Below are 11051 nucleotides of genomic sequence, written 5' to 3' on the forward strand. Positions count from 1 at the left end.
AGTATTCCATTGTGCGAATATACCACAGCTTCTCTACCCATTCGTTTGTTGATGGGCATTTAGGTTGTTTCCAACTCCTTGCTATTGTAAACAAAGCTGTGATAAACATGGGTTGTAACGTATTTTTTATCTTAATACCTCTTAAAGCAATCTTGAAAATTAACATTAGTTCTTCATTCTCATTAACTTACAATATATCTTGGTGCTATCTCAGTTCATGAGTTTTCATGTTAAAAAAAGATAGTCTTCAGCATCCCCTGAGGTTTGTGATCTAAATCATTCATGTGTAACACGTTTGTCGTTATTTCTGTGAGTATCAACATTTGAGGTCTGTCTCTTATGAGAGCAATTGAATCTCATGTTAAATGTATTAAAATAGAATGTTACATGCTTTCAAGTGCCCTGCAACTCGTAGACTATATATATATATATATATATATATATATATATATATATATATATATATATATATATACACACACACATACAATAGTTCTAAAGCCTGCCCTGTCCTGAGCCAGTCTTTCTGACCCTGATACACCTACCCGTTGCCCTAGCACTGTATCAATATACATCTCATCCAGGGTCTTCCTCTCTTGCGCGCTCCCACCACCTTTTCCAGCATGATGTCCTTCTTCAAGGATCAGTCCTTCCCAGCAACATGCCCAAAGTATGTGAGATGGAGCTTCAAAATCTAGACTCCAAGGAGAAACTGGGTTTTGTTCTCTCCAAGGCAGACCTATTTATATTTGCTTGGTGGTCCATGGTATGTTCAAGACTCTTCTCTAGTACCGTAACTCAAAGGCATCACTTCTTCTATGATCCTTAGTCATTATCCAGCTCTCTGATGCATAGCAAGTAATTGCAAAGGCCATGGACTGGATCAAGCGCACCTTAGTCTCTAGTCTGACATTGTTGCTTCTCAAGACTCTGAAAAGGTCCCTGACAGCAGATTTACCTAATGCAAAATTAGCTTATTTCCTGACTGCTGGTGCCAAAAGTGTTGATTGTGGAGACAAGCAAGCTATAACTGTTAACCTCAATCTCTTCTCCATCCATACATTCTGCAAATTTCCCATATTGTTTATTTTTAAGAGTGAAAAATGGTGCTTGTAAAAAAATAAAACTATTACTAGCTTTGCCCTTTGTACTAACAACTGAATATATGAATTAATTTTTCTTACCTGTAATATGAGCAGCTCAAACGAGGCAAGTTTTTTTTCCCAAAGCCTGATTCTCTGTATAATTGGTACTTCGGCCTTTGAAACTTCTAGACTTGCAAGTAACACAGTTGTGAATTTTACATGGTGGGATTTTTCACCCTGCATTCAATGTCATGTCTTTTCTTAGGCTTGTGGGCTTCAGTCTTCATCTAACACTAAAGCTGCTTTTCATTTCATCAATGGCTTTATTTGTACCTCCCACCACTAATTTTGAGAGGCCCACTCAGGTTCCAGTCTGAACTCTGGCATTCATAGTGTTTTAGCCAGTTTTAACACTTTAAGTGTTTACATCCATGAAATGAATATGTTAAATTAATAAGAGCTACTGTTTATGGAAAAATCTGTTATGCTTCAGACACTTGAAGTTACCTCATACACATCTTTTCCTTGGCGGATAAGGATATTGAGGTTCATAGAGATTAAATAATTTGGCGATATTTTATTATCACCTGACAGGATGGTACAGGATAGGATAGGATTCAGATCTATTGTTCATAGGGTCACAGAATTCAGATCTTTCATTCATAGGGTTGCTCAACTGAGTGGCACCTAACAACAACAATTTGTTAAGAAAGTAGAGTTTTGGGGGGGTGAGGGAAATGGAAAGAATTTATTCAAATTTGTATTCTAATTTTGTAAATAAACTAGTAGGGGAAAAAACCAAAAACAAAAAGTTGTGGCAATAGGGACATCACAGCCAATGTCAAATAGATCTTTGCTGAGAGCAGAGAATATATATTTAAAAATTTTTTAAAAATGAAAGAAAGAAAGTAGAGCTATATTTCAGTCACTTATTATGAAAGTAGAAATTCTATTTCAGTGCCTTTATAATAAGTGTTTACTAGGTGTTTAGGAAGCAGCCATGGCAGAATAGTTTGAAAAATACCATGCTACTAGCCTGAGAGGCTAGCATTTTGAATCCACCAGCTGCTCTTTGGAAGAAAGATGGACAGTCTCCTCCCGTAAAGGTTGAAAGCCTCAGAAATAGCATGCCTGTGAGTTAGAACTAATTCACTGGCAGTGAAGATTTTTGGAGTGTATGTCAAGAAACCCATGGTGACACAGTTAACTAGAAGATTAACTGAACCGACCCAGAAGTGCCTTTGAAGAAAAGCCTAGTAATTCCTTAAGATCAGAGCCATTGAAAACCTTGTAGAGCACAGTTCTGCTCTTAAACACATGGACTGCATCAGTCAAAATTGACTGAATAATAACTTGTGAAAGTGGTGGTATTGTGTATCAGACACTTAGATTATATGCCATATTTTGCCGCAGCGCACTTAGGAGGCTTATCGTTGAGGGAGTTAAGTCATTTTGCAAAACAAAATAAAATACCAACAATGTGTATGATGTTGTTGGTGTTAAGTACTGTCAAGTTGAGGACAACTCATAGCGACCCTATGAACAAAAGATCTGAACCCTGTTGTATAACTATCATCATTTCTCTTAAGTTCATAAAGTTTCCAGAGGCACGCACTTTCTTTTCTTTTTAATTTTTATTTTATTATTTTCTTGTGTGTGTTCCGTCAAATCGGATCTGACTGGTCCAGGAGGAGATTGCCCCTCCTTCTCCAGCAGAGCATCTGGTGGATTTGAACTGCGTACCTCTGGGATTGCAGTGCAGCTTCTTGCCACTAGGCCACCAGAGCTCCTCGAGGCAACCTCTTTAGGAAGTGGATGCCACTCCTGCATCCAACCTTGTTTTACTCAAGGAGCTCCACCAAGCACTGCCCACCATGGGTAACCATTATTGCATTTGACAAATCGGTGTCAACAGTGTTTGGCATCACAGCAACCCCGAGTTACCTCTGTACAGCAAATTGACAGACCAGTGTTATACTACTTAGAAAAATGTTCATCCCAAACACAATAAATATTAGTCCACACCTGTGCCTCCACACATCAGCACAACCTGTATGCTGCACAATTTGTGTAGAAATAGAGTCATCACTTTATGATGTTGATAACTGCTACCACTGAGCATGCTGTGGAATCCAGGTGTCGTTGTGCTGGTGATGATTGTTTGCATGTGTTTTACTTGGCCGATGGCATAACCTGACAAAGCAGTAATTAACGCTTGAAGCTTCTGGAAGAATTCTTAGAAACCCAAAGCCATACCTCAGGTTGTGTACAAAATTACACAGTTTTACTTTGAAAATCAGCCATTTGGAGTGGGAAATGTATGTATACTGCTGTGGGTGATCTAAGTTGCCAAAAAGTATATACAGTGTGCTCCCTTTGGATTTATGTATAAGTCAGTTACCTGATGAGGGAAGAACACATGAAAGGATAAACCAAAAATAAAATGTCTATCTGTGGACAAGACAGGGAGTGCTGGGATCTTAGTCCGTAGCAAGTGGTGCACTATCACAAGGGTCACGGGTCTCCAGGGAGACAGACAAGCTGGCCTGGCTCCCTCCGTTAGGATTTAGCGTCTCAGAAATGTGAAGGAGCATTGCCCTGAGTCAGAACCGGCTCAGCAGCACCAGGGAGTTTGCATATGGGACAAGACAGGGCAGAGAGTAGAGGAGATAGGCACAGAAGTTAGACTTGTGTTTTGTTTTGTTTTCTAGATTCGAACCCTAAAAACCTGAAGCTTCTGTAATTTCCTTCCTCTATTAGATTAGGTGGTAGGTGATTCTTTTAGAATGAAACTTGGATTTACTTATGTTCTCACAGTTGTCAGCTGAGGTGTACAGGATACTTTCAGTACAAGGGACAGAACCTCTAGTGCTGTTCAAGAAAGGTGCAGTCCGTGGTCTGGAGGCCTTGCTTGCAGAACCGCAGCAGAAGATCGAAACTGTGATCTCTGATGAAGAAATCATTAGGTAAGTTCCCACCAAAATGAACAGCTGTTGTTCATCTTTTACGTCTTTTCTTTGTCTCGTTCATAACTATTTAGGGTAAAACTTTGTCAACAGTGGTATAAATCAAAACTGGTTATAAGCCCAAAGTAACAAATCGTACTCAGCTGGAGGGCATTTAACAACAGAAGCCGCAGGGTGGTGATGACCCGGTAAGGAGGGGTCCTGCATTAGTCCTGTTCGGATAGATAATGTGAAGATGAAGTGAGCGAGTCGGAAAGACAAAAGTCTGTGTATATATCCTGTTGTTCTACTGCCAAGCTCACAGCCTTTTTCCCCTAAAGAAACTTGTTTGTAGGAAAATCGCGATAATGTCTTGAGGCGTCTTCTTTCTCAAATTGAAAGTCAGCAGACAGACTTGTACTTAGTAAGTGAACAGTGTAGGTGATGACCAATTAGAGCTTAGATTGGCCTTATGACTCTCTCTTGTTGGAAGAATCTTCAGGTGTGAGAAGCTATAGGCCCTTAGACATCTCTGCATGTTCCCACTGTATATTAAGAAAGCAGTGTATCTATTCCCACTGTATATCTAGAAGGCAGATGAGGATTTAATGTTTTCCTACAACACTAGTCCCAAACGCAACTGAAAACAGAGGCAAAAGATTCCAATAGTTTACCCTCTTCTTAGAACAGGACAGTTCATGTTAACATCTTCAAGGCTCTGGGAAGTTTAGCAGCCTGTGTTTAATCCAGAGATGAATTTGGCAGAGAAAGAACTGCTAATTCCTTATTGTTGATGTTGTTATGTGCCGTCGAGTCGCCTGCGACTCATAACGACCCTATGTAAAACAGCCCTAAACTCTGCTCTGTCCTGTGCCAATCGCACTGTCTCTGACACTCCCATCCCGAGTATCCTTGGTCACTGAATCAATCCACCTCATAGAGGGCCTTCCCCTCCTGCACTGTCCCTCCACCCTCCCAAGCATGATATCCTTCTCCAAGGACCGGTCTCTCCTCACAACATGTCCAAAGTATGTTAGACGGAGCCTCAGAATCCTTGCCTCCAAGGAGCCACCCAATTTAACCCTTTCTGGGACGAATCTGTTTGTTTTCCTAGCAGTCCATGGTACTCTCAATACTCTTCTCCAGCACCACAGCTCAAAGGCATCAATTCTCCTTCTATCCTCCTTGGTCATTGTCCAACTCTCTGATGCATAACAAGTGATTGCGAAGACCATGGCCTATATCAAATGCACCTTAGTCTCCATGGAGATACCATTGCTCTTCAGTACTCTGGAGAGGTCCCTAACAGCAGACTTTCCCATGGCAATGCGCCTTTTAATTTCCTGGCTACTGGTGCCAAGAGTGTTGACTGGAGCCAAGCAAACTAAAGCTGTGTACAATCTCAACCTCTTCACCATCCATCCTGATGCTGCCAATTGGTCTAGTGGTGAGAATCTTTGTCTTCTTGACATTGAGCCTCAATCCATATTGTAGGCTGCAGTCCTTGACCCTCTGCAGCAGGTGCTTCAGGTCCTCTTCAGTTTCAGCAAGCAATTCAGGTTTGTTTTCTGATGGTTCTCCAGCCCTGAAAAATGTTTACTAAAAAATGCTCTTATACAATTAGATTGACATTATATTTTTCTTGAATGGTTACTTTGCATTTTGTAATTTTTCTTTCAATTATTTTTAGGTGGACAAAGTTTTCCCTGCTATTTAAGCATCCTGTTTTAATTTTTATTACTGAAAAAGTAAGTGATATCCTGAGTTCCTGCATTATTTTGAAACTAAAATTAGACCTCAGCATCATTCTCAGATATTTTATAAAATTTTTTTAAATACTAAAAAGTTTGTTAAGCAGAGCCATTAAAATGCTTGAGTTAAATATTGTTACAGCTTTTAATTGGAGAAAAGAAAATTTAAGTAGTCATCAAAGTTATAAGAAAACAATTTCTGGTTTTGCCATATTTAAAGATAATGTGTTGAAATGAAAATGTTTATAAAATAAAATGTCTCTTTCTTTTGGCAGCATGGAAATTATTTTGCTTATTTACAAACATTTAACACACGAATCTTAAGCAAATATACACTCTTACCTGGACTAGAAGAGAAATCTGTCATACAGAATTTCACAGCATCTGTACAGCGGAAGTTCATAACTTTGATGTCTTTAAGTAAGAGTTGTTTTCTTTCACCTTTTCAGAGATTATATATAAATGAATCATATAAATGAATGCTTTTTGTGTTAGTCTTAGATTTTTGCTGTTTTTGCCAAGCGTGAGCCGCACTCTGCTTTTCCTGCTTTCTCCCTGACCTTTACCCTTCACATGTTTGCACGTGCATTAGGTCTGTGCCTCTTAATAGGTGGTGCCACGTTTGAGGCCACTGTATATTACAGCACTTACAATGGAATACGATTTTCAAATGTTACTATTTGTTATGGGTTAAACCCCGCCCCTTCCAAATGTGTGTTAGGTTGGCTGGGCCATGATTCTCAGTGGTTGGGCAGCCACGTCATGAGGTAATGATGCTGCCTGGTATGGTCTGAGGTGATCGGCCAGTGAGAGCCCTGATCAAAGGTAAAGAAGTTTCCATGGGATTTGACCTGCATCACTTTTTATCTTTTAAGAGATGAGAGGAGAGAGAGGGTAACACAGATCAGGTGACCTTATTACTGACACAAAAGAAAGGCCAAGATCAGTGTGTATCCTTTGAACCCAGGGTCCCTGTCCTCCTAGAGCCAGGGAAGGATTGATATCAAGACACGTGGGGGTCTCCAAGGGTCACTAGGCCCACAGATGTTGAAAAGAGACAAGGCTCTTTTTCCAACATTGAGAAATAGACTTCCCTAAAGCTGGTGCCTTGAATTTGGACCCCTGTGTAAACAGATTGTGAGGGGAGAATTTCTAGTTGTTAATGTCATCCACATCTGTTACTTCTTTTTGTTGTTGTTATTTCTTTTATTGATACTATGGTTACTTATATGTCTTAAAATTTATAAGAAATAATATATCAGTGTTAAAAAGAAATTTATTTTTTGTTTTTTATCAGGATAAAGCCTATATTTGTTGGCTTAATTAGTGGATATAAAATCTCTGAGCTTGACCTTAATTGCCCCTCTCGTCTTTTCCGACCCTATGATTCAGTGTGCCTTTCTGAACAAGACTGATATGAACGGGCCAAGAGGATTAACATTAGCCTTGGTCTGTATTTGTTTTGAGAAGGTGGTGGTGGTTACGTACCATCAAGTCAGAATAAACCCATGGCTGACCCTCCAGTGGGTTTTCAGAAGCAGGGAAGGAGGTCGCCCATCTTTCTCTTCCACAGAGCAACTGGTAGATCAGAACTACCTACTGAACTACCACAGTTACAATCTTTGTGTTATGTTTTTCATTTGAGGTGTTCGTAATGACTTTTTTTTTTAATTTAGGTTGTTTATTTTTCATTTCAATGAACATCTACAGAGATTTTGGGATTCCATTCATTCATTGTTGTGTAATGACTTTTGAAAGGTGTCCATCATTTATCTTTTTAGAAGGTCTTTGGAGTGTACTTTTGCCCTTGTTTAAGAGAGACTGGTTTTCTTTAACCAGTAGGGCAATTTTATTATTGAAAGGAACTTGACTAGTTACATTTTTCCCCCATGAGCACTGAAGTAAGGAAGTCTGAACCAAAGGGTCATGTAATTTTTTTAAAAAATTTTATTTTAGTAATGAACATTTACAGAGATTTTGGCTTTCCATTCATCCATTGTGCATTTTTCTCCCTTCCCAGCCCTTCCTCCCCACCCCAGTTCACTCCTCTCTTTGAAAAGTAAAACAAAAATTCTTTCTTTGGTATACAATCCCCCCGCACCCTTCCCACTGCCCCAATTGCACTGCACTATACAACCTTAATTCTGAACTCTTGTGATAATCATAGTACCCTATCATATATCGCTTTTAAAGTATTTTCTCCCTTATCTGTTTCAATGCAGTATACGTAATTTATCCAGTTTTTCTCGGTCTTACCCCAACCCTGATGTCAGTCCCATTCTACAACAGTGGCACCATGCAGTATTTGTCCTTTTGTGACTGTGATATTTCACTCAGCATAGTGTCCTTCAGGGTCCCCCATTTTAAATAATATTGCATGAGTTCCTTATTTTTCAGTGCCGCATAGTATTCTATTGTGTGAATATACCACAGCTTCTCTATCCATTCATTTGTTGATGGGCACCTGGGTTGTTTCCAACTCCTTGCTATTGTTTACAAAGCCGCAATAAACATGGGTGTGCATATATGTCTGCTTGGATGTCGGTTATGGTCTCTTTAGGGTATATTCCCAGTAGTGGTATTGCTGGGTTAAATGGTATGTGTATTTTCAACTTTTTTTTTTTAATTTTATTATTTTTGTGTGCGTGTACTGTCAAATCAGATCTGACTGGTACAGGAGGAGATTGTCCCTCCTTCCCCGGCAGAGCAACTGGTGGATTCAAACCGTTCGCCTCTGGGATTGTAGTTGCAGCTCCTTGCCACTAGGCCACCAGAGCTCCCCTTTTTTTTTTTTATTTTATCTTATTTTCAACTTTTTGAGAAAGCCCCACACCACTTTCCACAGTGGTTGCACCATTTTACACTTCCACCAACTTTCTCCACAACCTCACCAGCATTTGTTGCTTGCTGTTGTGTTAAATTTTGCTATTCTGACTGGGGTGAGATGATATCTCATAGTTGTTTTGATTTGCATCTCTCTTAGAGCTAGAGATTTTTAACATATCTTCATGTGCTTGTTGGCCATCTGAATGTGTGCACTGTCAAATCAGATTTGACTGGTACAGGAGGAGTTTGCCCCTCCTTCTCCAGCACAGCATCTGGTGGATTCGAACTGTGTACCTCTGGGATTGCAGTGTAACTTCTTGCCACTAGGCTGCCAGAGCTCCCATAAATTTTTGTATAATATGAAACTACACGAAACTGCCAAAATTTAATCAGCCTCCAGAACACAGAAGTTTCCTAGCATCTTCAGAGTACTTGAATAATAAGAATATTAATTCATTTCTACTGAGATGTATATACTTTTGAGTCACTAATTTCTTATATTCCTAGCAATCTCCTTTAATACTTTATTTCTTGGCTATTATATTCCTTACTGAAATTCTTTTATTCACATAAAAAAATTAGTAAATTTTACAGTTATTGCATATTTATAGAAGCAACATTAAATATTATTATGAGGTTACATTTATAAACAGTGTTATTTAACCTGAAGTAGAGCTAAAACTGACTTTTATTCAATAACAAATAAAAAGTACTTGTTTCTAACAGGTTCTGATGGAAGCATATATGAAACCCTGATACCAACACATCCAGGTGATCCTGAAAAGAATCAGGTTGTAGTCAGGTCATTGTTGCTCAAGGCGGTCGTGTCTGGTGATGCTGGAAATGGTGCGACGCTCCACATCCTGGATCGAGATCACGTAGCAGTCCTGGGAACTCCGCAGTCAGCTTCTAAGGGTAACAGAGCTCTAATCAGTGAAGAAGTCCTTTAGAGCTGTGCTTCATAGTGTGCCTGATAGTGTTTTGTGTGTGTTCGTGAGGTTTTTTAGTTCTCTAATGTCATCTTAATTCAGTCTCTTTATTACTATACTCAAAATCTTTTCATAGCTTCGTAACTCTATTTAGTACCTGTACCAGTCCATATGTGCATTTACAGTGCATGGAGACCTTGTATAGCTTGGTGACATCACAGCATGTATATCCACTGCATTTAAATAACTTGAAGCCCACAGCTGCCAGTGTGCTGCTTGTCTCTGTGATCCACACACACAGGTGTGCACACTTTTAGTGAAAGAACACGGTTGCTCCTTACCAGTGGGATTCCAGCCTAAACACATAAAATTGGAATTCAGCATAGTTCTATCAGACACTATTCAGCATACATCTATCAGATGTATATATATTCATTTATCAGCTCTCTGTTGATGCGGTGGATTACATCATTCCTGTTTGCTCCCCCCCCCTTTTTCTTGTTGTGTACCCTTTAGTCCAATCCGACTGGCACAGAAGATTGCCCCTCCTTCTCCAGCAGAGCATATCATGGCTTCAAACCTTGCACCCTCGTGATTGCAGCACAGCTTCTTGCCACTAGGCCTCCAGAGCTCCCTTTGTTTATTTCAGCAGCTCCATTGTTGTTAGGTGCCATCAAGTTGATGACAACTCTTAGTGACCCAATTGATCTTAACTTTGCTCCAGCCCATCGTTCAGTCACTGTCCACCCATCTCATTGAAGGTCTTGCTCTCTTTCGCTGACCCTCCACTTTCAGGACTTGTGTCCCCTAAGAACTTTTTGTTGTGTGCCATCAAGTCGAACCCAACTCCTAGCTGACCCTCCACCAGGTTTTCAGAGGCAGTCAGTCACACCAGAGGAAATTGCCCGTCTTTCCCCCTTGGAGCAGCTGGTGGATTCGAACCACGTGCCTTTGGGATTGCTGCACAGCTTCTTACCTACCACACCACCAGAGCTCCCTTATTTGTTAAATTAATATCCTAAAGTGCATTTAATCACTTTCCTATTGTGGGCATGAAGCCAAAAACCAAGCACACTACTACTGTTGAGTTGATTCCAACATCTGGTACCATTCCTTAATGGTATCCCTCCGCTGAGTCCCTGAGGCGCTAAACCTTTAGGGGAGGAGACGTTCCTCTTTCTTTCTGTGGAGCAGCTGGTACTTTCAAAGTGCCAGCCTTTCATTTAGCCTCACGACAGATAAACACTATAGCCTCACAACAGGCGTACACTATAACCTCACAACAGGCGTACACTATAGCACACACTATAGCATCACAACAGGCATACACTATAGCCTCACAATAGGTGTACACTATAGCATCCCAACAGGCGTACACTATAGCATCACAACAGGCATACACTATAACCTCACAACAGGTATACACTATAGCCTCACAACAGGTATACACTATAGCCTCACAACAGGTATACACTGTAGCATCACAACAGGCATACACTATAGCCTCACAACAGG

The 11051-nt window shown here is 40.1% G+C and overlaps 1 protein-coding gene across 1 annotated transcript in view; it reads left to right on the plus strand.

Moving 5' to 3' along the window:
* Positions 1–11051, plus strand: part of NOL11 (nucleolar protein 11) — a 31733-nt gene that overhangs the window by 5048 nt on the left and 15634 nt on the right. The window contains exons 4-7 of the mRNA XM_006886272.1: positions 3903–4051; positions 5721–5778; positions 6057–6201; positions 9334–9522. Coding sequence (XP_006886334.1) covers positions 3903–4051; positions 5721–5778; positions 6057–6201; positions 9334–9522 — 541 coding nt within the window. The remainder of the gene's footprint in view (positions 1–3902; positions 4052–5720; positions 5779–6056; positions 6202–9333; positions 9523–11051) is intronic.

Source organism: Elephantulus edwardii, unplaced genomic scaffold, assembly GCF_000299155.1.
Source record: "Elephantulus edwardii isolate Elephantulus edwardi_28Jun2011 unplaced genomic scaffold, EleEdw1.0 scaffold00048, whole genome shotgun sequence".
In the NCBI taxonomy this organism is placed as follows: domain Eukaryota; kingdom Metazoa; phylum Chordata; class Mammalia; order Macroscelidea; family Macroscelididae; genus Elephantulus; species Elephantulus edwardii.